This window comes from Fonsecaea monophora (assembly GCF_001642475.1).
Source record: "Fonsecaea monophora strain CBS 269.37 chromosome Unknown Scaff104, whole genome shotgun sequence".
NCBI classification, from domain to species: domain Eukaryota; kingdom Fungi; phylum Ascomycota; class Eurotiomycetes; order Chaetothyriales; family Herpotrichiellaceae; genus Fonsecaea; species Fonsecaea monophora.
In genome coordinates this window covers 1-26,848 of record NW_019174035.1, presented here as the reverse complement: position 1 = coordinate 26,848, position 26,848 = coordinate 1, and the positions used below count along the sequence as shown (strand labels likewise).

The 26,848-nt window shown below is 52.1% G+C and overlaps 9 protein-coding genes across 9 annotated transcripts; 6 read left to right on the top strand and 3 right to left on the bottom strand.

Moving 5' to 3' along the window:
- Nucleotides 1–473: 473 nt before the first annotated feature.
- AYO21_09859 (hypothetical protein) lies at nt 474–4,316 on the top strand (the record flags this gene model as incomplete). The annotated part of the gene is made up of 5 exons (XM_022659788.1): nt 474–492; nt 548–592; nt 649–3,422; nt 3,472–3,678; nt 3,891–4,316. The coding sequence occupies 5 exons, from the start codon at nt 474–476 to the stop codon at nt 4,314–4,316; spliced, it is 3,471 nt and encodes a 1,156-aa protein (XP_022507884.1).
- A 379-nt stretch (nt 4,317–4,695) lies between these two features.
- Nucleotides 4,696–5,508, bottom strand: AYO21_09858 (hypothetical protein; the record flags this gene model as incomplete). Its single annotated transcript, XM_022659787.1, has 1 exon — nt 4,696–5,508. The coding sequence occupies one exon, from the start codon at nt 5,506–5,508 to the stop codon at nt 4,696–4,698; it is 813 nt and encodes a 270-aa protein (XP_022507883.1).
- Nucleotides 5,509–6,244: 736 nt separating this feature from the next.
- On the top strand, nt 6,245–11,046 carry AYO21_09857 (hypothetical protein; the record flags this gene model as incomplete). The annotated part of the gene is made up of 6 exons (XM_022659786.1): nt 6,245–6,378; nt 6,438–7,209; nt 7,262–9,516; nt 9,603–10,431; nt 10,497–10,802; nt 10,849–11,046. The coding sequence occupies 6 exons, from the start codon at nt 6,245–6,247 to the stop codon at nt 11,044–11,046; spliced, it is 4,494 nt and encodes a 1,497-aa protein (XP_022507882.1).
- A 603-nt stretch (nt 11,047–11,649) lies between these two features.
- On the top strand, nt 11,650–12,908 carry AYO21_09856 (hypothetical protein; the record flags this gene model as incomplete). Its single annotated transcript, XM_022659785.1, has 2 exons — nt 11,650–11,875; nt 12,001–12,908. 2 exons carry the CDS (start codon nt 11,650–11,652, stop codon nt 12,906–12,908), a joined length of 1,134 nt encoding a protein of 377 aa, XP_022507881.1.
- Nucleotides 12,909–15,548: 2,640 nt separating this feature from the next.
- On the top strand, nt 15,549–16,445 carry AYO21_09855 (developmental regulator; the record flags this gene model as incomplete). Its single annotated transcript, XM_022659784.1, has 1 exon — nt 15,549–16,445. One exon carries the CDS (start codon nt 15,549–15,551, stop codon nt 16,443–16,445), a length of 897 nt encoding a protein of 298 aa, XP_022507880.1.
- A 105-nt stretch (nt 16,446–16,550) lies between these two features.
- Nucleotides 16,551–17,174, top strand: AYO21_09854 (hypothetical protein; the record flags this gene model as incomplete). The annotated part of the gene is made up of 1 exon (XM_022659783.1): nt 16,551–17,174. The coding sequence occupies one exon, from the start codon at nt 16,551–16,553 to the stop codon at nt 17,172–17,174; it is 624 nt and encodes a 207-aa protein (XP_022507879.1).
- Nucleotides 17,175–18,569: 1,395 nt separating this feature from the next.
- AYO21_09853 (hypothetical protein) lies at nt 18,570–20,429 on the bottom strand (the record flags this gene model as incomplete). Its single annotated transcript, XM_022659782.1, has 5 exons — nt 18,570–18,922; nt 19,039–19,847; nt 19,907–20,090; nt 20,142–20,188; nt 20,302–20,429. The coding sequence occupies 5 exons, from the start codon at nt 20,427–20,429 to the stop codon at nt 18,570–18,572; spliced, it is 1,521 nt and encodes a 506-aa protein (XP_022507878.1).
- Nucleotides 20,430–21,153: 724 nt separating this feature from the next.
- AYO21_09852 (hypothetical protein) lies at nt 21,154–24,660 on the top strand (the record flags this gene model as incomplete). The annotated part of the gene is made up of 2 exons (XM_022659781.1): nt 21,154–21,514; nt 21,566–24,660. The coding sequence occupies 2 exons, from the start codon at nt 21,154–21,156 to the stop codon at nt 24,658–24,660; spliced, it is 3,456 nt and encodes a 1,151-aa protein (XP_022507877.1).
- Nucleotides 24,661–24,955: 295 nt separating this feature from the next.
- AYO21_09851 (hypothetical protein) lies at nt 24,956–25,860 on the bottom strand (the record flags this gene model as incomplete). Its single annotated transcript, XM_022659780.1, has 2 exons — nt 24,956–25,562; nt 25,682–25,860. 2 exons carry the CDS (start codon nt 25,858–25,860, stop codon nt 24,956–24,958), a joined length of 786 nt encoding a protein of 261 aa, XP_022507876.1.
- Nucleotides 25,861–26,848: the final 988 nt, after the last annotated feature.

Sequence of the window (26,848 nt, the reverse complement as noted above, 5' to 3'; positions counted from 1 at the left end):
ACCCATGTGTGCATGACTATCATGAAGTGCATAAAGTGGTAGATAGAATCATAATGAGCAAGCAGCAGCTGTACCCATGTAAAGTCAGTCCAACGTCCAGTGTCACACCAACCCCAGTTACCCCCTGCAAGGCTGCTTCAGCTTGATTCCCCCCATTGAGCAGGGACGTCGCTGGCTGGTTCGCTGGATTGCCAGGGCTGGCGAGGGCTCTTGGCACCCATCATCACGGCGGGCTCTAGCTACCCCCGATGCAGGCTTGGGTGAAAACATAATATTATTGCCCCTCCAACTGGATATCCCTGGAAAGTGAATCGGTCATTCATTCACTACCCGCCTGGTGCGCAATCCGACAGCGACGAACGCGTAGTGACATCTACCGTTCGATCTCCAGGGCAGGATTCCTGCAGCTCCTCTGCATCTCATCCTGTCGTCATGCGAGCGTCAGGATCCTCTTCACAAAACCGCGGGCCGTCATGGACCGCAAGCGCAAGAGTATGCTCACTCTGTCGTTGATTTGGGAGATGGTAAACTAATAAGTCAAACGCAGGAGAACTACGTGACTTAAATTTACGCGTCTGGGCAGGCGCAAAAGGTCAGCATCCATCTCTCGACGGAATGGCGCCGACACTAATTGCCGTGCTATCGCAGATGTCTACGAAACAGCAAACTCGCTCGATTCGTCTCTGAAGAAAAACACGGCGTTTATTAAACGGCTCCGAACTGGGTTGTCGTCTGCTGCACAAGACACCTTTCTGTCCGAGATCCGCACGTTATCCCTACAAAAATACCTCTCCGAGATCATAGCTGCCACAGCCGAAGGATTGGGTAGACTGAAGACTGCGAGTGAGATTGCCGCGGGTGTCGAGGTTGTCAGCGCACTACACCAGAGATTTGGACCCCACGAATTCACCAAGCAGCTGGCATGGCTTCTGGGCAAGGGCTTGACAACTCCTGACAAGGCTCAGGTGAAATTGTGGAGCCAGGAAGTCCGCGAACGGGAAGAGAAAGAGCGTCTAGTTCGACACCGAGTTCTCCTTCGTGTCGTCACCGAATTCTGGCTATGTGGCATTCTTCGAAGCCTGGATGATGCGGATCGACCAGATGAAGCTACAACCCGGGGCAAAGATGCGCCTTCACAACCCGAATCCAAACCGAAGGTGGGCACAAATGGTGTTCGATCCGACACGAATGTCGAGCAGGATCCGTTTCCCCTGGAAGTTCTGAAGGATTTGTTAGGCCATGATCCCGAGCATGTTAACCTCAGTCTTGCTGTTCTTTTTGTGAAGAATTTTGCCTGGGATGTTCTGGGACTCAAACCACCGTCGGAGGAAGGCCGAAAAACAGTTGACGCAGACGGTCAGATTGTCGAGCAAGCCAAAGATGGCGAAGGCTCCTCTGCCCCCTCTGAGGAAGACGCGCCCATTATCCCTCAACCCATCCGGCAGAGATTCATTAACGTCCTAGAACGATATTTGACTACAGTAAAATCCCACGTCATTCGAGACCAGAGATCTCTGAACAATCAAAGCCGCCGAAATGCAGAGGCTTATGTCAAAAGCGGCGAAATTTTCGAAGACAGACAAGCAAATTTCGAGAAGCAGGTCAAAGCCCAAGAGAAATTAGTTGCAAATGCCCAAGTCCTTTGTGATGTCCTCGGACAAGAAATGCCAGATCTCGAAGAGAAAGACAGCGCCGAGACTACTACTTCAGGGAGCGTGGGGATGATCAAGACAGGCGACTACCTCAAAGGTCAAGGAGAGGGCGCTGGCATCTGGGAAGACGAAGAAGAACGCCGTTTCTACGAGAACTTGGTTGACCTCAAGGGTCGAGTGCCAGGCATTCTTTTGGAGGATTCAAAAAAGAAGCCAGAAACAGATGAACGTGGTGAAGCTGCCGCCACATCCGGTGAAGGCGGGACGAATAAGCCACAAGAGAACGAAGAGCAGTCTACCGCCATCACGAACAAGACTGTTGGGGCTCAAGTCGATGCCATTCTTTTGCGCCTGCCAGAACTGCAAACCAAGGATATGGTCGACCAGGTTGCTTTGGACTTCTGCTTCCTCAACTCCAAAGCTTCCCGAAATCGTCTCGTCAAGACCATCCAGGAAGTCCCCAAAGGTCGACTAGATCTACTACCTTTGTATGCACGACTTGCTGCCACTCTTGGGCAGTATATGCCTGATGTCGTGCAGGGTCTAATCTCGCATCTTGATGACGAATTTCGAAGCCTTCAGAGACGAAAATCAAAAGATTTTTTGGGGCAAATTCGCATGGCGAACATCCGATATTTGGCGGAACTCACCAAGTTTGGCATCGTCCCAGAGCACGTCATTTTCCACTGTTTCAAAGTCAGTTTGGATGACTTTTCGAGGATGAACATTGAGATCATTGCCCATTTGCTCGAAAACTGCGGTCGATATCTCCTGCGCAACCCCGAGACATCTCCTCGAATGTCGTCTTTCCTTGAGACGTTGAACCGCAAGAAATCTGCACAGCACATGGGGACCCAAGAGCGTATGCTTATCGAAAACGCGTTGTACTATGTCGACCCTCCTCAGCGCGCTGCCATCCAACAAAAAGAGCGTACGCCAACGGAACTCTTTGTTCGACAACTGGTATATGTGGACATGACGAAGCGAAACTACATGAAGGTGCTCAAGACCATTCGAAAACTCCATTGGGAAGAGAAGGAGGTTGTCCAGATGTTAGAGAAGATTTTCAGCAAGCCGGGAAAAGTCAAGTTCAGCAACATCCATCTCTTGGCTGTTCTTCTGCAGGCTCTTTTTCGATATCATCAAGACTTTACCGTTGGCATTATAGACAATGTCTTGGAACAAATTACTCTGGGTCTGGAGCAGAACGATTTCAAGTTCAATCAGCGAAGAGTGGCTGAAGTCAAATACCTGGGCGAACTCTACAATTACAAGATGATCGACTCCACCGTGGTGTTCGACACGTTGTATCGGATCGTGACATTTGGCCATGAAGGTGGAACACCTCAGCCTGGGAACTTCACACCCTTTGATCCCCCCGATGAGTTCTTCCGGATCCGACTGATATGCACTCTCCTCGACACTTGTGGCATCTGTTTTGACAGAGGTAGCTCCCGCAAAAAGCTCGATTTCTTTTTGACTTTCTTTCAGTACTACATGGCCACAAAGGATCCCCTGCCCATGGAAATTGAGTTCCTAGTGCAGGACACTTACTCCCTTGTCCGCCCGAACTGGAAGCTAGTCACTGAGCTCGGCGAGGCGGCCAAACTATTTGCTGAAGCTGTAAGCGCGAACTACAGGCAGCAAGGGGCCGAAAAAAGTGTGGAGCAACCAGAAGACATTGAAGACACTGCTTCCGAAGATGGACTTGGTGAAGGTGATGTTGAACTTGACGCTGAAATCGCGCGATCATCAGATGAAGAAGGCGAGGTAAGCACTGTACCGGTCTGAGCTGAGATCAACCTCTGACTTGGAGAAGGCGGCGGCGGCAGCAGCAGCAGCAGCAGAAGAGGACACAGGTGAAGAGAAAGAAGACATTGACTCCGATGAAGAAGAACAGATTGTTGTCTTGCGTCAAGAGGAACATTTGGACCCAGAAGTCGAGGCCGAGTTTGACCGCGCATTCGAAAAGATGATGGCCGAAAGCTTGGACTCGCGGAAGTTCGAGCGCAAGACTCATTTCGACGTACCTTTACCCATCCGCAAGATCCAGCGAGCGCCAATCGAGCCGAATGAGGACGAACCGAGTCCTGCTCCAAAAGCGGAATCGAATACAATGGCATTCTCCTTGATGACAAAGAGGGGAAATCGACAACAAGCAAGTAACCCCCATTGACCCTCTTTTGACTAGTGGTATGGTCGGGATCTGGATGATCGCTGTTGCTAACAATATTTTAGACAAAGACAATTAAGCTACCGTCGGACTCGAGCTTCGCCGTTTCCATGAAATCGCAGCAAGCTGCCGAAAGGGAGGAACAACAACGCATCAAGAACCTGGTCCTCAATTATGATCTGCGCGAAGATGATCAACACGATGGTATTCCCAATGGATTTTCTTGTGGCCCTATTATTCAACCTCCCGTGGAAAAGAACCCCAATACTAAAGGACTCAAATTAGGACCCGATCACTACAATCCTTCCCTCAGTCGTGCTGAGAGGTCGGGGCGCCACGCGCCACGAGCAAGAAGACTCAACTTAAGCGATGTTGACTGGTACGGCACCAAGAAATCACGTCCTACCCAGGTAACGTGTGGGAAAGAGGCAGCTGGCAGCTTTCCATCAACGCACAAGCACTCCCCCTTTCGCACAAAGAAGCCAGGCTGATTGGCCACCTTGGCCTCACAGGACATGAGCCTTTACCCCTTGCATCGTCACTCAGCAGCCGTCCCTGGCCTGGGTACTCCGCGAAGCAATCGCGCCACTCATTCCAGCGCTGGTTGCATCAGAGCCACCTCGTGGCAGGTGGTTTCGAGCTTGCGTCCGATTCGTCAGACTACAAAGAGTCCAAGAAACCTGCAGTTTTGAAGCAGAGGCGGACAGGCGAGCTTGCCATGCAAACAGCATCCGAGCATGAACCCGACAGCCACCTTCGGGTTTTGGTCACTAGGCAGTCTGAAGAAAGCCTCCATCGGCGACAAAGGGTCGATTCCCGTCTGCGACAGGCATGTTACAAGAGCGCCAGTTCCTATCGACGATGGAAGACTCATTCACAGGTAGCCGCCAGACGTTGGTCCAGTTCCAGAGTGAACAACGGTCTGGGACCCTCGAAGGCAATGTCGATTTTAGAGGATCGTATGTGGTTACTGGTACTCACTTGGCCACCAAACTCGGTGGGCCATTGTTCAACGTCCCACTCAAGGCCCTTGGTAGTGAGGAATGTGCGGCCGAGGACAGGCAGGATTCCCACATTCTCTGCAAAATAACCCGGTTCGAGGTGGATGAGATTGCGGCCATCAGCTAGAACAAATGACAAACTCTGTTCCGACAATAGATATATGCGGCCCCTCAGGAGTGCTGGGTGGTTCTCGGCCATAAAAAGGTGGTGGACTTGTGAAAACCCTTGATCTACTCGACCTCCGAGTCCCCCCAGTACCACGACATCCATGATAGGCTGTGACGCTTCGCCATGACCGGATGCGCCGCGTTCATGCTTTGATATCGCCCAGTCGCGAATCCATCTAAGGCACTTTGTGAAGTCTGTAGAGTGCTGATCAGGGTCCTTGATAACTTGGGATCCGAGAGAGCGATAATGCTCTCCGACCGACTCAGTCAGGGAGTCCAGATCCCCTATGACGGCATCTGGAACACGGCGCTTCAGCCTAGACATGCCATTCTGCGCGGCCTTGTCGTAATTATACAGCCTGTTGGCGCCGCCGTCGGCACATACGAGCAACGAGGCTGCCCCGATAACGGCGCTCAGGGCGTGCTTGTTGATGGGCTGGTTGAGGATGATAACCGCATAGGAATGTGTAGGGGAATTGTTCAAGAGACCGCAAGGATGCCACTCCGTCACCATTCTTGCCTGGTGGCTCCTCTGCCGCACGTTCCGTGGATACAATGGGTGTATCTCGATCTTATGTCCTGCATCATCATCTTTTGTCAACGAGGCAGAAGATACGCTCGATTTGATCCAATGCTTGGCGAGAAACCTCGGAGAAACATAATTACGATTCCGTCATCACGTGCCGTACAGTCCGATGTTGCCGAGATGTTCGACTTCGAAACCTTTGTAACTTCCTTCTTTCAACAAATCGGTCAAGACGAAACACCTACGCTGATTGGCTTCGTGTCATCTCGCGTATACTCGCCTTGGGATGCAGCTCCCGAGGGAGATGTGTGCGCTACCAGTCTGGAGTACCCGCTACAAGCCTCAGGGTGGAGGCATATGCAGTCCCACTCGAGGTTCGCTGGCACGGGGAATCGGTAGCCTCCAGGCAGCCACGCGCCCTAAAGAATACATGTTGTCCTCCACCGGCTAGTCCTTGGACGACCGATGAAGATGCATCGGGTTGAAGCGACATGGTTTGTCCGATACTGATGAAAATGGGTTGCCTTGCTCAGCCTTTCCGTTGTCTTGGCTAGACTAAGGTATGGCATGGTATGGCTAACTCGCATTCTGCCTTGCTTTGCCCGAGTCAACACACTTCGTGGGGTGTGATTTGCTTGGGTCCGTCGGTTGCTACAAAAGGCCGTTCTCTCCGTCAAGTTGTCGTCAACCTGCACACCTCTACACTTTCAGGCGACTTCCCACAATGGTACAGCTGAACCAAGATCAGGCTGTGCAAAAGGCTCGACACCATATTCACACCATAAGGAAAGAAGCCGGACTGGACGACACCAGTGCAACGAGCCGAAATGTCGAGAACCTCCAGAATGCTCTTCACACGTGAATAGTCCATTGCCTTGCTGTGCTTGTACCTTGAGTTATGTCTAACCATACCCCAGTCTCGCAGATGAATTGTACCAGAAGTCCACCCATTTCCTCCTCGAGCTCATACAGAATGCCGATGACAACGAGTATGACGTGGCTGAACCTAGTATCTCCCTAACATACCAGAATCGACGTCTGAGGATCGACTGTAATGAGAAAGGCTTCAGTGAGAAGAATGTTGAGGCCATCTGCAGAGTGGGCAGCAGTACCAAAGCTGGCGCCAACCGCGCTACCGCCTACGTCGGAGAGAAAGGGATTGGTTTCAAGTCGGTCTTTAAAGCTGCCGATGTTGTCTGGATCTCGTCCAACAGCTACAGCTTTAAATTCGACAAGAGACAGGTCTTAGGCATGATTGCGCCCATATGGGAATCTTTCCCAGAGCCAGCCACGCCTTCCATGACATCCATGATCTTGCAGTTATCTCCAGAGTACGACGAGAGTCAGCTGGTCTCGGACTTGAAAGAGTTTGACCCTCGCATGCTGATGTTTCTCCGTCGCTTGAAAAGAGTAACAATCACGATTCAAGACGGCAACCCAGGCTGGCAGACCACATTCGGCAAAAGCGTGGGCACGAGCCACGGCGAAACAGCAATTGAATTGACTCGGGATGGGGAAGTCACCAAGTACCTTATCAGCTCACACATCGCTCAGAACCTACCAGTTGAACCCAAACGTCCTGGTGCACACCAGTCTCAGATCCTACTTGCCTTCCCGGACATTACAGACCAGACATTGATATCTCAAAAGGTGTATGCATTCCTGCCGATACGAGACTACGGCTTTACGGTATGTGAATATTTCTGTGAATGGAGTTGCAATCTCACGAAATCCTCTTTAGTTCCTCCTTCAGGGAGACTTTCTCCTTTCGGCCAGTCGCGAGGATGTCTTGTCAGACTCCGCTTGGAACAAGGCTCTTCGGAGTCAGTTTGCCAAGGCATTTGTTGCTGTCACCAGAGCCTACAGTCACGGCCAGTTGTGTTATATCTGGCCCAGGTTCATTCCTTTCAAAATGACCCAATATCACTTCTTCGAACCAGCCAGGCGGGAAATCTGTCAAGCACTCTCGCGACAGCCAGTCTTGAAGTCCAGAGCCCAAGAATTGATGATGCCGTCCGCCTTAACATATGTCCCTGTGGACTTTTGCGACAGACGAGGGGTTCCAATGACTTCATCCCCGAGGAACGATCGGATATATCTGTGCCAACACTATGACGAATCCCTTCACGATAACCTGGAAGCACTGGGCGTTACAAAGATGACCGCAGCCATATTTTTGAAACATCTAGATGTGTACATCAAACAAAACACAGAATTGTTTCAGACGACCAAAACCGTTGATTGGCATACACAACTCGCCGAAATCCTGTTGAAGCTCTCTTTCGATACTGAACATCACGAGCAGCTTCGTAAGCTAGCGATCATTCCTCTCAACGACGGACGATGGGTGTCCGCCGAGGAAAAGTCCATCTTCCTTCCTCAAGAAGCCGAAAATTGCATGGCGCCTGAGGGTCTCGCATTTCGACTGGTCCGCGAAGATGCTGCCAACAACTCCACAGCTCGATCACTATATCTTCAGCTCGGACTCAAGGTCTTTGGTCAAGATGCCATCGCCGATTTTATCCTTCATGTGCATACCCAGCCTTCATTCAACGCAAAAAATATGTCCCTTGAGCATCTGTTATCTCAAGCAGTGTTCCTCTACCGCGCCAGGGTGCATGACTATGAAGTCAGATATCTTTGGTTTGCCACAACGGATGGGTCTGGCCGCTGCCGTGCGGAAAGCGCATATCTGCCGTGGGCGGCTCCGTTTGCTGCGAGCCAGTACTTCGCAGGTCGGAACGATATCGGATTTATACATCCACACTATTTGGACGCTGTAAAGGACGATCAAACGAGCTGGCTGGAGTGGTTGGAGAACGCTGCCAAAATCTCCATTCTGCCACGTCTCACACAGGCTGACGGACAATCGCCACACTCCTTTGGACTATCTCGCCACTTTGCCTTGATCATGCAGGATCTGAAGTCTAAGGATTTTCTGGTCCTCTTGAGAGACAACTGGGGTTACTATGCGCGGTGGCTCGAAGACGACGCGGGCGGTCCCCGAGATGATTCAAGAAAGGAAAGACAAGTATATCGAGAACGAGTCAGAAAATCGCTGCAAGAAGCACAAGTGCAGTGCCTGGGAGGTGGGAAGAAACCTCTGCGGGAGGTCTTCCTACCCATCTCAGAACTTGTTCAGCAAGCCAACGGTCAGGTGCCATTCGTTGATGTCGATGATCCTCTCGACCCACGTTGGCAGAGACTCAAGATCCTGGGCCTTGGTGTCGAGGGTGACGTTTGTTTCTATCTCCGATGCCTCGAAACATTGAGTGGTGACAAAGATGCAGCCGTCATCGACCGTGCTGCTCTACTGCTTGAACAAATCCAAGCCCGATGCTCAGAACTGCCTGACGTTGTGAGGCAATCGTTCGACCAGAAGCCGCTTGTCTGCATTCCGAATAAAAGAGTTGGAGGAGAACCCCGTTGGGTGAAGGTGCAAGATTGCTTGTGGAGTGGCCCCGAATGCCTTCGACGATTTGTTGCTCTGAAGAACGTATACCCATCTTGCCAGCGGCTGTTCCGTGATTTCTTCCTGCTTCCCGACGCTGGCATTGCGGACCTGGTACGTGAGACCAAGTTGCTCACTGTCGGCGACCCTCTCTCTTACATCAAAGCCCTGTTTCTTGAAATTGAGAAGCATCTAGAGAAGGACGAGGCGACGACATCTATCGACTCACTTCAGACACATTGCATATGGCCAGTCTATAAGTCAAGCAACGAGGACCAGTGGGATATGCTTGGATGCGCCAACAGGCCGGACGTGTGGTTCATTGCTGACAGATCACATTTGCTGGAGAGTTTCTATGGAATCGTGCCCTTGCTCGCTTTCCAAGTCGAGGATATACTCAAAATCCCACTCCTGATTCGCAAACTGGGTGGGGACAAACGACGACTGACACGAGCGGTCACGAGCATTGCAGAGACTGTTGGACTGTTGCGACCCGATCCGGTTCGGCAGGATGATCTGCGGTCCAGAGCCGAGTTCATAGCCAGGTAAGTACTGCTCTGCCGTCCAACGAGGAGTTGGCTGCATCACCCATGGATCGTGAAAGACTCTGGTTACTAAAGATTGTTCTCAGACTCATCCCGAAAAAAGAACACGACAAGAGGGACAAGGTGGCTAAGCTCAAATCACTACAAGCATTCTCTACCACACGGGTCATTCAAAAGTGGTCCGTGAAGGTTGTCTCGGAAAGCAGATCGGGCCGTTCTAAGGATGGTAACGTTGTCCTGTCCACTGAGCATAACCGTCTCGAAATCTACATGAAAAATGGGTATTTCGAATCGACCAGGGTTCCCAGGGATCTGATCGAAGCGGTCGCTAGCTTCTGCGGTATCGAAGATAAAGGCTTATTTCTCCTCACTGTTGCTTTGCAAGACGACATTCAGAATATACAGATATGCTTCCAAGAGCATGGTGTTCCAGCACTCAACCTTGATGATGATGACACAGCGGAGTTTGAAGATATTGACGACTTCGACCCGCGAAGATCTCAGGGTTGGGGCGCAGGTACAAGTAGTGCAACACACAAAAATGGTCGAAAGAGCTTGCTCAATGGAGAACTGGTGCGTATGTTCACCTTTGCCAATATCTTTACAATCGATACTGGCCCTGGGGGCGCCTACTCAGGCAATGGCCTCAGCGATATCGATACTTTGTTGATAGACGGCGGATCCGGGGGCCTCAGCACCAGCGAGTTATATCTGGAAGACTACGAGGATGATGAGGGTGATACCAAATCCATCACATCGCGCGCCTCATCGACATTTTCCGGTTCTACGCTGGGTGGCAGTAGGATGAGACTTTTTGCAGCTGTCCCCGCGAGATTGCTGCGGCGGAGCTCCGGGTTCTCTGATAATCTGCGTCGAGAAGCTGATGACAATCTAGAGTTTCTTGGTCAGAAGAAGGTGTGATGGCTATGCCTGAACCTGTCTTACTAACAACGGGGCGTCGATGCTGACGAGTGTTGCAGGTGTCGGAAGAACTCCGACGGATGCTTAACGACGCCTACAAACCAGACGTTCACTGGACGAGCAGTCTGAGGACAAGAAATGGACACAAAGCTTTCATCCGGGAACAAAACAGTGATGGAAAGTCCAAGATATATGCCAGCTTCACGTTAGCTGACACCAGTGGAACGTTCAGTCGCTATGTCGCAGAGTGTTATCCAGAGGCCAGGAGATGGATCAAGCGTCCACCTGTGTATCATCTTGACGTAAAAACTACCCAGGGTGACTTGGCCTCTGAGTTCTCCTACAGTAATGCCCAGTGGAAGATGGTGAGTGGTTGAGAGCATCAACATTCGAGTCTAACATTTGCAACAGGCTCGCACATATACCATCCCCGATTCGATGGATACCAGCATTCCAACAGATGTGTATTTCCTAGTACGTGTCTTCAATGCAGAAAAGGAGCCGGAAGTACAGTTCCTGCTCGACCCTTGGTCACTCCATCTTCAAGACAACCTGCGATTGAGGGCGGAAAAGGAGTATCGTGCAAACGTTCACGGACTTAAGGTGTGAATACCATTGCTATCTATCTATACAAGGGTCGACCCGTCAAGATTTTCAGATGAGGGGTCAGACACGGCGCTCGGAGTTTGGGGGGTAGGTTTCATGGCACTATTTACATCAAGAGAAATTGAAATAAATCGTACAAAGCTTCCTGAAGCTCTCAATGTTCTGTCTATTCTCATCCACTCGAACATCTCAGCGACGATCACGTGCGTATATCAGGGGAGAGCCTCGCAGCGTCTGTTGCGTGTTTGCTCCGCCCTACTATCTCTTACCTTTTCGCTTCGTATACGGAGGAACCCCGAGTTACCGAACCGCAATTTCTCATGGGAAATGAAATCTTTGAGCTCCAAAAAGTATTATTATTAATTCGGAGCCCCATTGCATCACTACATAAATTATCATAAAAAAGGGCCGCATTTTCTTTCCGTTTTCAAAACCACAACTGGTTTACAAGTCCTGTCGTTTTCTATTTCCCAAGGTTGCTGCTCTCTTTTTCTCTTTCCGGCTTTTGACATGGTCCACTCTCTATTGTATCTCTGAAGCAAGACCGAAGACGAGAATAAACTCCCTCCCTCCCTAACCCCCTCCATCCTCCTCCTCTTAAAAGCCATGTTTCGACCCGCGGTAGCCCGGTCAACGCTTCGCTCCATAGCTCGCTCATCCTCCGTTACCTTCGCTCCCGTGCCCAGAAGTACGTATGGAGTACGATTCGCCAGTACATCACCCGCGAAAGCGCGACGGAGTTGGAAGAGCACGGCGTTGAGATGGGGGATTGCCATTGCGGGCATTTACTATTATAACACGAGCCCGGTCTTCGCGGAGCAGCCGCAACATAGTAAGTCAACTACTGCTTCGATAGTTGTCCGAGGGGAGAGGCGTCCGTTCGTTCCGTAGATTGCAACTTTTCTACATGGAAGCGTCCGAGATACTGATTGTGTGATTGGCGCGTGCACCTTACAGATCTATTAAACCCAAACCTGGATGCCGTTGAAGATGACCGAAGGGACCATTCGACCCTGGAAGCTCTCACGTCCCGGCACACCCCAGAAACCGACGGGAACGCCGCCGCCCTCCACTCCGCTATCGACTCGATATCGTCCGAAAATGCGTCCACGACTGTCGTTACCGACGACGGGCCATTTACACCTGGCACCGCCGAAGGTCTAGAAGAAGAGGCGGCCGGCGAAGGAGCTTTTAACCCCGAGACGGGCGAGATCAACTGGGACTGCCCGTGTCTGGGCGGCATGGCGCATGGGCCCTGCGGACCCGAGTTCCGCGAGGCCTTTTCGTGTTTCGTTTTTTCAAAGGAGGAACCCAAGGGGATGGACTGCATAGACAAATTCCAGAATATGCAGCAATGTTTCCAGAGATACCCGGAAATCTACAAGGGCGAACTGGAGGACGATGAAGAGCTGGATGCTAGCCTCGAGGCGGAGAAGCAGGAGTTGGTCAACGAGATCGCCGAGAGGAAAAAGCAACACGAGGGATCCTCCGGGGCACAGCAGCGCAGGTTGCTCGAGGAGCCTGATCCAGCGCCTAGGCCCGCACGAACGACGAAGAAAGTGGAATCGGGATTGGAATCGCATGAGCAACCGCAGCCGCAGTCACAGTCTGAGCTACAACACCTCCAAAGCCAACAACCCCCTGTGCCAGAGGGCAAGGTCAAAGTGAGTGACGACCCTTCTCACTCTTCAACCATGTCACTCGAGCGGGAGAACATCACAGAGGGACAAAAATCAGGAGTGACAAAAGAACCGAAGCTGTCATCTTCCGCCGCGACAGAAGAGACGTACAATCCCGAAGCAGATATCGTGCCCAAGGCGGCGCACGATGCTACGGACAATACTGCGGGGAGGGCAGAAAAATGAGTTTTCTAGACAGCTGGAGGAGAGACATAATGTGTGTTACATGACAGAAAAGCTGTGTGTGGCCGAGTCCATTTTTTAGTTACAAGACCACGGAAAGACAAAAAGGTATTGTACATCATCATTTCAAAAGCGAGGCTCGACTTTGTACAATATTGGAATCGACAGATGGTTTTGGGCAAGAGTTCGATACAAATGCGGCGGTGACATCCTCATGTACAAATGTACAAGTACTTGTAGCAGCCCAAAATTAAAAGACCTCATCTCCTGTCAATCTTTTTGTTCACTTATAGCCGAAGCGGAACACGGGACCTCAAATATTTACTTTGAAGCAGCATGGAGGTATATACCATGTGGCAAGAGCTGTTGAAGAGGTAGCGCGTCCCATGCGAGTAGAGGACGAGTATGACGGAGATACAGTTTTCGGTCGTCCAGCTCTGGTAGGTGGACTCGCTACGACCTGTAGGTATGGAGGTTTTGATAAACAAGCAATCTCCGCTTAGGCTTCGCGTGCCACGAGGCAAATTTGAGACGGAGGCGCGATCGAGGTCAAAAATGGGTGTGGGCGAGATAGCCGACTCAGCTATGTGCAAGTACTTGTAGGTACGTATGTAGATGAGCTCACAAAAGTCCCAATCGTTCCTTTCAATCTAGATCGTGTGTCATTATTGACGCTTTGCGCGCGGTTGAAGGTCAATACGAGTGCTGACCCAGCAGCGTGGGTGTGGCTTTTACTACTGTCTTCTCTTTTTTTCAAGTTTGCTCCCCTTGTTTGTCCCTTACAGGGCCCCCGTATACGCGTTGGGAAGCGGTTCAACCCACCCGCATCTCCACCCCGAAACTCGAGCCGACCAATTCGGGAGGAGGATGAAACAGTGGTTTGGGGAGCGCCTCAGCCTATAAACCCTCGTGGGATTCGGGACTAGCTACGCACTAGTGGCACTCAATGGTAAGCAGATCAGCAAATGAACTTGGGAACGCCAGTAGGGGCGGGCGTATTAATAGCAGCTTCTAACACACACGTCTTGCTCGCGTGATTGGACTATTGGGTTTGGGATGCTTGAATACGCCCACTCTTGAGGGAAAAAAAAAGAATGGACAATGATGCCTGTTGGGCAGAGAGAGAGAGGGTGTGTGTGTTTGAGTGTGAAGGGCAGAGGGTGTTTGGGTGAGAAGAGCTTCTTCGTTCGCTCCGGCTAGGGTGGTGGTGACAGCACAGGTGAAGGACGCAGACTAAGCAGTCCTGGTGACCCCTTTTAACCAGAAAGCAACAAGCGTCAAGCGCTCTGGAACCCTGAGTGGCCTAGGTGGCGCCTGTTCCCAATATCCCGCCAAGCCCAACATCACTGGTGGCACCCGAACAAACCCCCGTACGCCAATCGCCTGGGATCCAACAAACCCCCCTTGACCGTTCGCCGCGGGTTCCCGTTGGCTGGCCCGGATCCCCTGATGGACAGTAAGTGGGGACGTCAGATGGCCTGGAAAAAGAGGCCGCCGTCTGACATGAGATTCCCGTAGACATCGAAGGCGGATCTCCCTCAAGTGAGCTTTGGTCTGACAGCCCTTTTTTTCCCCTTCGCTCGGCTTCTCCTCCCTCTCCTCTCCCTTTGCTGGTCTTTTCCCAAAACCCGCTCCCCTTCCTCCCTGCGTCTTTCTCCAGGCTTGGGTCTTTTTCCCATCCATCCACATCCTCTATCATCGTTTTTCCTCGAACTTCTTTTTCCCTCCTCACCGTCCTTTGCTGTCACTCTTCACTCTTCCTGACCTTATTACCCTCCGTTCCCTTCAGCTTCCCTGTCGACTCCGGCATCGACTGTGGCAACCTAGTACTCTCGGTCTCGCATCGCTCGCCTTTCCTTTCAACCTCGACCGTTTTCGCTCTAATCGCTTTCTTCAAACCCTCCTCGCCATCACGCGCCAACATCCAGGTCCCCAAAATCCGACCCGCTCGATCCTGTCCCCTCTCTCTAACCGATATACCATACTGCCCTTTCGAACTCCCTCAGTCGTGGAGAGTGACTTGCAACATACCTGATAATCGTCCATACACGTACACAACAAGCTTTTCAATCGCTCGATCATTGCCGCGCAATATCCTACTCTATTAAACCTCGATCTGATTGCCGAACCACCTTCATTGTTCTAAATCTCCCTTATCTGGTCTTCCCAAAAGATTCAAGACAGCTTTGTACAATCCCTCATCTGGCCCTTGAACTCGCAGTATCAGTACATTAGTACCTGCACCCCCGGTTTCAAAAGGGTTCTGCCAACAGCTGGCTGAACATTTGGTTAGTTTAGTCGTCCTCCTTGATCGAGTCTGCGTACTGACAGGAACAGGCAGGCATTTCCTTCCCGGTCACGCTGTCCGCCTTTTTCTAGTACTACCGACCTTTGGAACATACTGCATCACGAAATCGTCTCTACCTAGTCACGACTTGTCCTAATTTTCTTAATTCACCAGACAAAAGGGAAATCACACTCCTTGGTCACATTCAGTTCTCGCGTCCGCAGTGCACGGACTTATTTTCTTCCCGATCTTTTTGAAATCCGGCACCGGACACTGCGGCTTGTCCCGTCCACCCACAGTTTCAGTCTCGTCAAACTTACAGTATAACATCCTTTGTATATTTCATCTAGAGTACAATGAGCATCGACGCTGGCGGTGTTGCTCAAATGACTTACCAGTCTCCCTTCAACAATTCTATTGGCGTTTCCGGCCCTGGTTTTGCTTCTCGAGGGAAAGGATCCCATATCAAGCGTCTCAGCGTTGCACCTCCCTCCAAGATCTCGACCATCGACGAAACTCAACAGGCGAATACCGTTTCCACGCCCCGCACTAGTCGGGGCCACCTTCTGGCTGGTCTACGTACAGCTCCCAAATCTGCAACGGTACCTCCTGCTACCCATGGCATAGGTCTGGAAGGTAGCAGGTACGCCTCTGCGGGGTACGCCAACCAGGTACCGCAGACGGCTACTGGCACGTACTTTCCGGGAGGCAGGAACAATTTGCAGAGCAACTTGCTGCAACCTTACTCGCGTCCTGAGCATGTGCTTGCTCCTCCATCTCTTGACTTCGTTGACGGAGCGGAGAATATGGATCAGAATCTGTACGATGAACTGGTAGCCACGAATAATTATCTTGCGCAACAGCAACGGGCTCTTCAACAGCAGCTGTTGAATGTCACTGCTGCGGCCCATCAACTTTCTGGACTCAACCTGAACACGGGCTTTGTGAACAACCTGGGCCAGCCGCAGTTTCAGTCTCCCATCAGCTCTCCCATGGGTCTGTACAATCAACAATTCCAGCAAGGCCTGCAACCCGTGGTTCACCCAGTCCCTGGTAGTCCTGGTGTCTTTACTGTCTACAATCCGATGACCGGGCAGTCAAGTTATCTGGTCGACAATTCCTATCAGCAGCAGCAGCAACAGCGCCAGCAGAAAGAGGTTTCTCCCGTCCGTCAGAACAATTCTGTTTCGCCCCCTCCTGTTACGCCAGCCTACCAGCGCCAGTATCCTGAGCCGTCTTTCCCTCTGACTTAGGCTCGTTCAAAGACCCCCCCTAAGTCCACCCCATCTCCGCCGCAAGAGGTTGAGCCTCTCCCGCCTCCGTCGGCGAACGCTTTTCGACGGGGTCACCGGAAGAACATGTCTTCTGCCAACATCAAGACTGCTGGCGACTGGACCAAAGGCTCGGCCGCTAGACCAGCCGGGTTTCCGCAGACTCCAATGACGGCCACTTTTGGGCCGGGCCACGGAAGAGCCGGAGAGCATCCTGTCAGACAGCCCAAGGGGCCGCCCCTTCTGCAAGAGCTCGAGGAGAAGCCAACCTCCAAGCACGAGGGGAGCAAGAATTTCGCTACTCGACAACGCCGTAGAGCTGTTCACGACTTGGTTCGTGCAGGGCGTGAGCGCCGCAGTGATGGTGGTCGTCAACCCGGCTCCGGGGCAGGAACACCTGGTAGCGAGAACGAGTTCAACTTCTCAGTGTCGTCCGATGACTCTGTTCTTGCTGGGAGCAGTAGCCTCTCGAGCAAGCCGAGCCTGGGTAGTCTCCGGGCTGCTGCTAGCGGGGTTATTGGGTCTGAGATCAAGGAGAAGTCTCGTGAACGGTCTTCTGTTGACAGCGTTGGAGCGATCAGTGCTAAGAGCTTGAGTAGCGATGAAGGCAACTCTGTTGGAGGATCTATTGTCGAGATTGAGCCGGCCAGACGCAACACGCCATTGATGGTTCTCAGTAGCGCTGAGAAACGCAAGAGCGTCGTCATGTGAATGGACAAGACGCAATGAGGGCGGTGCCCCTTTCTTTTAAAGCATCATTTGAGTTCTCTTGGAAGACTCAGCCGCTCCTTTCATCACGACTTTGATGACTTACTACTCCGAGATTGATTGGCATGAATATTACTTTACACTCGATACACTCAATCCTCCCCTAACGGAAAAAGCACCGAGACTCGAATGGTACCCTAGGAAATATCCTTTAATGAATGGGGTTTTCTATGATTAGTCTCTTTTCTCTTTGATTGTGCCTTGTTTTGAAGATTCTTGAATTGACTTTTTGAGGCCGGATACATGCTTTTGGTTTTATGGCTGGGCCGGTACGCTGGAAGGGTTGCTGGGAGTAGAGATGCTCTGCAGAGTAGAGTGGTGTGAGTGGCATGGTGACGTTAAGGGGGAGGTCTAGACTGTCTAGATGGATGGAGACAGATAGAGGACGGATAGAGGAGGACCATGGCTGGGCTGGCTGGCTGGCTGGCTTGCTCTCTTTCGACCAAGCCTGCGTAGCGATGCGTTGCGATGAGATGAGATGAGATAGGAAGGGAAAGAAGTTTAGTGGGATTGATAGTGATTGATATTGATTAGTTGACTGATGAATTGATACATGCACCAATTGACTGCCTCACTAGCTGACTGATTCAATGACTGAATGAGTGGTTGATTCACTGGTCGATGAATGGACGATTGGGGGCTCGGTTACTCGGTCAGTTGGCTACCTACTCATCAGGCACGTACCTACTTCCTAAAGTACTTGGATGAGTATTGGTGGTTCAACTGGTCGATTGGTTGATTCCTTCCAGTACGAGCGAGCGAGTACATATTACATAGGTATTTTGCACAAGTTGGACGATAACTTTGCCGTCGACCTAAGTTACAGTATACCTAAATAGCTACAGAGATTTCATATGTACCTCGTACGGTACACATGAGAACTCATAAACCCACGCACATACACCCCAAAAGTCATTCATATATATACTCGGTACTCGGTACACATTGTCTTGTTCCGATTCTATCTCAAATCACCTGGATTGGAAATGGCCCGTGCTAATAGATCTAATCGTTTTTAGCAGTAAACTAGAAAACTTGGGTAATCTTCAATGCTCATCATGCTCGTTGCTCACGCTCGTTGCTCACGCTCGTGCTTCATTGCCTAACCCCCATCGCATTTCTTCGCTACTACATCGTACTGTGGCTGCGCTCCGCCTGCAATTGGAAACCAAGCATGCAATAAAGTAAGCAGGCAGGCAGTCAAACAATCCGGCTCTCCTTTACGTTTATCCGTCATTCACAGCCTGGCTTCCACCCCCGCCTCTCGTGACACACTTCTTTATCCGAATCCGAATCCAAAAGGTTCGCTCAAGCTCCAGTCCTAGTCCCGGCTCCAGCTCAACTGTTCAGATACCGGGCCACCGCGCCTCTCAGCCGCCTCCCACCTTCACCGGCCACGTTGATCAGGTTCTCTAGGTCGTCTCCAGCCGTCAGGCCCAGTTTCCGAACAAAATCCTTGGCCATCGTCTCGATATCTCCGTATGCACCGTCACCTTCGAGACCAGTAGGATCGTCCTCGGGACGTCCAAAATACGCGTTCGAGCTGATCGACGTGGCACCCTCGAAGCCCTGCAGGCGCGATTTCGCCTCAGCTTGCGCCTGGGGATCGTAGCTGTTGCGGCCAAAGAACTCGTCGGATGAGATCGACTTTTGGGTGCCGAATTTGCTGCGGGCGTATTGTTCTTCCTCGTCTGTAGAGCAAGCGACATTGTTAGTTGCAGAACAAGAGATAACAAAGGTGTGCAGGTAGACGGAAAAAGAGGGAAGGTGACATAGGGGATGCTTTGAATCTCGAGGACGTCCTTACCGTCTGCTGCAGAGGCCTTAGTCGGGCCAACAGCACCGAATCCCAGTTTCTTTGGTGCTGGTGCGCTTGAGCTTGCCGCTCCTTTGCTTGGTCCGACCTGCCCGAAGCCCAAACGACCGACCCCCATTCCAAGCCTCTCAAGCTCACTCGGACTTCGCGCGTGGCTGGGATTGGACGCCGACCTAGTCGCTGTGTTGATAGGCGTCGGGGTCTCCTTGGGCGTCGCAGGCGAAGAGGCACCGAAACCGGAGGATTTGGCCTTTGCAAGGTCCTCTGCCTTCTCTGCTTCAGGATCATAGCCCAGTTTCTCTATCCTTTCGGCCTCGGCTTTTGCCGCCTTTTCAGCTGCCTCAAAATCGATTTCCTCGCCCACAACCTTCTTTGCACCGAGTTTGTGTACCGGCTTCTTCCCACTAAGGACATTGGCGCGTTTGGCACCTGCACCTCCAGCAGCACTGGGGCCTTTGCGGATTGCGGAAGAAGAAGTTGTACGTATTGCAGCTGGGGCGGGAAGAGCAGCTTCAGCGTCTTTGACGGGGTCATCGGTCGAGTTGACAGCCAAAGGTGAAGGAGATTTAGGCCGTGCTTGCGAGCCATTCGTACCGTTTCCGGCCGATAGGAAAGGGGAGGCAGTACGTGAGATTACCGGGGGCGTGCCGCTTCGCGACGGCGGATTGCTAGGCCGCTTGATGGTTGGCTTGTCCCAGGATGAGAAGAAGTCGTCTGCTGGTTCACCTGCGGGTGTAGAGGTACCGTCGGCGCCAGGGGTGGAGAGGGGGTCGTCGGTGATGACGACTTCGTCGGGGTATCTGTTGATATCTGTCAGGCCATGTGCGTACAGATGTAATTTCCAATAAGGGTGTCGTACTCTTGCGCGTCTCTTTCAGCCCTACGCTTAAGTTCTTCCTTGTATTTGTTCGCAGCATTGGACGTGTATTTGACCTTCGCGTCTTTGCTCGCCAGTGCCGCACTCCCACCGTGAGATTGGAAGAACTTTGTGGCAGACTCATTGCCTCCAACTTTCATAGTACGCAGTTGACTCCATTGCCAGACTATTACACGTCAATATAATTCTTCTGTTGGGATGGCAAGCTCGCAGGTACCGTCCAAATTCGTCGATCTGACAAAGGAGATGTGGACACCCAGGTTCCTATGGTTGGAAGAGCAATCCAGACATAGATAGACGCCGAAAGGGACAGAAGACCAAGTTGGATTTTTCTGGCCACAGTCGAAACATATCTGCGAACGTATGTCAGCGGTCACGGAAGGCGTGGAAGTGTAGATTCGTAGATGTGGCCTCCTTGCAGGGCTAAGGGACTGAGTACCTTGTTGGCCGGTTTGGCTTTCAGTTTCTCGAAGATCTTCTGCGATTGCGCCTTTGTTGCGCTCATCTTGACAGGACCCAATATGGAGGAGGAGACAGAGACAGGAAACCGGGGATCGTGAGAGGCGTAGTGTTGACACAAGTTATTGACAGGAAATCTGGATCGCAGACATGCGCCGGGTTCAGGGCTCGTTCCCGCATTTACGGAACAGCAGACGCCACTAAGCGACTTCGGGACTTTGCAGCCTCGAGTTCAGATTAGGGGCCAAAGCATCTATTCTGCTCTAAGCATGGATTCCAACTCATGGTTGCTATACCTTTGGGATCCACATGTAAAATGTCACAGTCCAGGCAGACCGCACCCATGGGTTCATTTATCCTGCGGACAAGGATTTGCGCGAAACCTGCGGGAGCAGATCGCGACATCCAAGGTCGCGGCAGAAACGGTTCTCTCATATGAAATTTACAGAGTGAGCATGAAGAGCCGTCGTCACACTGGATGCTAAGTGTATCTCTTTCTCATGTCTTCCTGACTGGCGACCTGGCCTGAAATTCTCGGCTGGAGGAGATTCCTTTGACACCCTCACCTAGTCCTCACTCTGTCCAGACGAGTCCTCCCCCGTCCAGTTTCCCTTGCCTTGCAGACGTTGTTGTAGACACCTCCACATCACCACCGCTCCAGATGACAATTTCCCTCTGGTCTGTTGTCCTTCGAACGCGGAGACAGCGCCGACTGACTGAAGGCGTGGCTCACTGACCACACGAATGACGAATCACGCAGTGCCACCACGATGCCCACCCTGAAAGACCTTGTTTGCCATGTACAATGGGCAGATACTGGATCCGCATTCCCTGAATATGGGACAATCTACGGAGATGGTGTCGTTGAGACCTACATTGCCGTCCCTGGCCATCCTCAAGCCTTCAACATTCGACTCACTTCGCGGAAGTTCATCTACAAAGGCTTAGCAATGGTTGTCTTTATTGACGGAGATTACCAGTGCAACCGGAACAGAGTCAACCTGCAGCCTGCAAAGGATGACGCACCGGATAACAGAACAAATATCGACTTCCTTGTAAGACAGAAAGAGAAACCGATGGGTGATGGGACATATATGGGTCGCGAGTGGCGTTTCGATGATTGTAATCTTGGTGAGTCCCTCTACTAGGTCCGCGACGTCGAAGCTGACCCTCCTCTACCAGTCTCTCAAATCCCTGATGGCGTCGATCAAGGCCACTTTGACGAGCTTGGAACGATCGAGGTTCTGGTTATGCGATGCTCCAGCAATAATCGCGAGGATGGCCAATGTTCGACTACCTCTTCTGCTGAACATAGCGGTATCATGAACGACGATGAGGATGCTAGAGAAGAACAACTCTCGGGAGGCGACTCTGGGGGCACAACAGATGCTGTGCAGATCGTTGCGGATGCCGAACCACCCCAAACTGAGGCACAGGATGCTTTCGGTGGGCTTTTTGGCCTTTTCGATGGACCCGCCGACGGATGGTCTTCCTTCGCCGGGAACTCGGGCGATGCCCCGTCAGGTGGCTATTCTCGATGGCATTGGCGAGGACCTGGTGGTGAAACCGGTCCTTACGGGCCTCAAGAAAGATCACAGCATTCGCCGGATTATCGTGCAGCTCCCCATCATTACGGAGAGCCGCCGCGATCCAGGTACGACTATCACGACTCGCCCCCCTCATCAGCATATGCACACCCACTAAATTCGCCTCCACCACATATCAGACCAGAGAGACATGTTCATTTCGACTATGGCGATAGGGCAAGGCCGCCATTGAATAGCTACAACGCAGGTTACGACCACCAACCTCATCATACTTGGACCCGAGACGATGGGCCAGCATACTCCCAACCTCGTCCAAGTCATGGTCGTCCAGAATACCACAGACACCGTAACTCCCATCCGGACTATCCTGTTCCCCCTGGAGGCGGGCATTACATGTACAATGCTGATCGAAAAATCTACAGCCAATATCCCGATCCGAATCAGATTCACGGCAGCTTCCAGCAACATACTCCTATGGCCAGTCACTCTATTCAACATTCATACTATCAACCACCCACTCAAGGGGTCAGTCATGAACATCACCAAGCACATGGTCCGCAGACATTTGGTCCTTCTCCAGCGAATTTGCCCGGTTCTACTCCGTCGGTGATCCCATTTCCTCCTCTTCCCCCTAAGATACCGATTCAGCCCACAAATCTGCCTCCCATCCAGCCACAGCCTATTAACTACCCTGTTCCAATTTGGGTGCGCCCACCAACAATGCCGGTTCCACCATTTCCAACTGCGATGCCGATCTATCCTCCCCTGAACAACGCACCACTATTCCAGTCTCAGAAAATAGATGCCAGTAATGTCCCAAGCACCCAAAATGACAGCACAGTTGCTCCGGGTGGATTTCAAGCCGGATCAAATGGGGACAGCTCTCAGCAACAGGGAGGTGACAACGCCAACATTGTCGAGAACAACAACTCCAACACGGTTCAGACAAAGCCCGCGGAAGATCCTCTACAAAATACAAAAAAGAATAGCAATGATGACGGTTGGGCCACTTCTGGAAATAATAACTGGAGTAACGATGATGGGCGGGCAAATGGAGGTGTAGACGACAATGTAAGTAACAAGGCTGGTCAGAATTTGAGCGACGCCGGATCAAACGAGAACAATAACAACACCTTCAATAACGAACCCAACGGTGACGACTTTGGGCAGAATTGGGGAGGAGACAACTCCGCCAATACTGGAACCGGTCAAGGCTGGGAAGACGAACCCAATAATGGGACTGGTCAAGGTTGGGAGAACGAGAACACCAACGCTGGAGGCAGCAGCTGGCAGAATGAACCCACCCAAAACAACACCGGGAACCAACAGAGCAATAACAATGGTGGGTGGGCGAACGAGAATCAAAACACTGGGGGTGGCGGGAATACTCAAGCAGGCAATGGAAGCAACAATCCACAACATGGCTCGATCTCCAACAACACGCCTGCATCAGATGGAAATCCATTGAACAGCCGATCTCTGTATGGTCCTCACGGGGCATACTACACCTCAAAAGCCAGTGCGCAAAATGCACCCCCTGCAGAAGCCGAGGAAGAACCCCGGTATGACGTCCCTCAAGCCATTGCGCAGTCCATTGGTGTTACGAAACAAGTGCAGCCAGGGAAAGGCTACCTGTACAACAAGAAGAGGTGTGTTCCTTACTACCTTGACTCTCTGGACGAGCCGTACGCTAGGTTCGTCTTCAAATACCGAACAAAAGAACAGCTCAAGGACGAGATCGGGGTCGAGATCACAGCCGAGCCAAGTCCAAACGAGGACATCAATGCTCTCGAGAACTTGGATAAGGCAGAGTTGATCCAGTTGGTGATTAGGGCAAAAGGAGCTCTCGGGGGCACGATACCCAGTCCTCCACCGAAAGTGACACCGACTTCCGTGAATAGCTTTGAGCAGGTTCCCGTCGACGCTCCAGATGTGGGTTTTCTCAGGTACAGCTTACCACGCATGCGCAATGCGTCGAACGTTGTGGGCCTTGGGATTGGCCTATCCCCGGCTCCAAACAACCAAAATGATGGGGGGAATGTCAGTCAAGGCAACAGCAACAGCAATAATAACAGCAATTGGAATAATGGTTCGAACAACGATTGGCAAACCGGGAACAGCCAGCAGAACACGAGCGGGAATAATGGTGGATCTCAGAACTGGCAAGAAAACAATCAATCGCAGCCCAATAACAGCAGCAACAACCAGAGTTGGGGGAACGGAGGTGGCAGCGGGAACAACAATAGTGGTTGGTACAGCGCCTCCGCAGGGAACAAGAACGGCTGGGACGGGCAACAAGAAAAGCAGGCCAGCACTGCGTCTCACCACGCAGGGAACTTCAACACCGCGCAGGGAACCTCTCGCCGCAGCTCAGCGATCAGTCCAAAGGGCCAGATCTCGGCTCAAGGAAACGGAGGTCCCGCTGGACCCCCGCCGGGCGACTTGCTCGACTACGTCCTCAACAACCCGCAAGCAGCGGCGCGCATGGGCATGACCGGCCCACCAGCCCCTGCTCCCCCAACCGTTGCTTTCACGGGCGCCGGCACCGTCGGAGGTGGCCAGACGAAATTCGACATGAGCGCCAGTAGCGGCGCTGGTCCGCGGCCAGCAACGCCTACAGAACCTCCGCCGCCGTGCAGCCCTCTCAGCGTTCAGGATCAGGGAGGCTTCGGGGCCGCGGGATGGGGCATGGAAGGACCAAATCCAGCAGCGCCGTCGGGTGGTTGGTAAGGTATAGTGAGCTGGAGAGACGAGACACGTGAGGTGAGGCAGAGAATGAAGAAGGGGAAGGGGAACTGTTATTGTCAGGGCAAAAACAAAGCCATAGACTCTTCGAGTTCATTTTAGCCCGGATTGACTCCATGCCTTCTAGATTCAAGAGTGATACATGACATGTCGCAGCTCCCTTTTCTTCCGCTGGCTAAAACGAGGTATTATGACGGTTGCTGCACAGAAGACTGAAGAATGTATCGATCGCAAACGGCCAGAAAAAACTAAAGGACCGAAAAGCTCCCACTAGTGAGGGTCATGACTTTGCACATTTCTCGTCCTTTTCGATCTCGTCCTTGTCGTCACCGACCACAAAGCCTCCGCCGAGCAGTATGGCCGGCTCGTGGATATTATGATGTTCGTAGCTCAGGGTGCCGACACCGCCGGCCTCCATGATCATGGCCGTCTCGGTGAGCGGTCTGCCGATCCAGCGCACAGCGAAGGCGCGCAGGATGTGGCCGTGGCCAACGACCAGGACGTCGCCCGTGACGCCGGGCTGCTTGGGCTTCCCAATCACCTTGGAATGATATCGCTCCCGGATCTCGCGGATCAGGCTGTCGACCCGGTCCATGATGTCCTGGGGCGACTCGCCACCGGGACAGCCGTCGCGCCAGATATCCCAGGGTCCCAGGCCCTGCTTGCGGCGCAGTTCGCGGATTTCAGCACTCGTAATGCCCTCGTAGTCGCCGTAGTCCCACTCGGCGATGCGCGGGTCGATCGTCACGTCCGCGTTGGTCTCGTGCGGTGGTGGTACTTCGTTTGTTGTCGTGGACTTGGATGGTGTTTGCCAAGGGTACGGCTGGTGGCAGCCCAGATTGAGGAGTTCGAGGGTTTTTTGGGCGCGGTGGCGGGGGGAGACATAGCTATGTTTTGAGATGATTTTCTCAATGTCAGTCTTGACCTATTCTTCTCTGGTATACAAAGGACAAAGGAAGAGTGCAGTGGTTCGTGGTAGAGCGTGTATGAGAGAGAGGCCCCTTACATGTGAACCAATTGCTTCGGCACAATCAACCTATCGTCCCCGACAAGAGCCTTCCCCGTGGCACGCACTCGCTTCTCTCCGTTCTTTGTCAAAGGTATATCTGTGGTGCCCGTGTGTTTCCCCGAGAGCGACCATTCCGTTTCGCCATGTCGAACGATGAAGCAGCGCGGGGTGGTCATTTTCTTCTGTCTCTGCTGAGAGCTCTTATCTCCGAGGAATTTGCGTAGAGCTTCTCGGCTAGGGAGAGGGCGGGCGATATCCAATGCGAGAAACAGAGAAGGACACTACCAAAAGTCAGAGAAATCTGAGCAAGACCGCGTGGCGAGGGGTTGGGATATTACATATGTTGACCTCCGAATAGCCCAAATAAGGGTAATCTCTTGCTTGATAAGGAACAAATCAATGGCCGGTTTTTTGTGTTTTTTCCGCACCCGCTTCGAATGAGGAATGGGAAACTTGAGTGAAGCTTGACTATGAGCTTGTGATTGTGATTGAGATTGCGACTTGAGACCGACACTGTGACGTATGTTATGTATCTGTTGTCCAAGGCAGGTTACAGGCGGAACTGGATCTGGGAGTTAACAGAGGATAGGAAATACTACCTCGTGGTACATGCCTACTCAGCTTGGGTCTTCAGTCATCACTGCAATGTTTACGCAAGACAGATCCATTGAGGAGCGCTCGAGTATTTTCCCATAACAATTTCGCCAGTCATGGTGGGGTTGAGGCGATGGTGGGGTCGAGGAAGTACGGGTAATGAGTGCAGGAATGCGGCATGATGGAGGGGTTGTTGGGCATTGGTGGCTAAAGCTGTAGCTAGCTAGGCAAGCAGATAGCAGAGAGGCTTGGGGTTCCAGGGGTGGTCAAGGGCATCCAACAGCATCACCAACGTGGTCGGCCCCTGCGGCAAGAGTAGGTAATTAGGGGCCACCAAAAGAGCAAAAGAGCAAAAAGGGGGAGGGGCCCAGGGGGCACAAGGCCTGGCCGGCATTACCAGGGACAAGAGGTGCTGACTCATCAATGCTTATCACAGCAAACACTTGTCTCAGATAAATCAGACCCTTACCTCATGTAGCCTAGCGGCTATTAGCGTGAACGCTAACCTTTTGCGGAGCAAAAGGCCTTCGCAGAAGGGTCTGAGCACGGATACGTGTAAACAGCCGATCG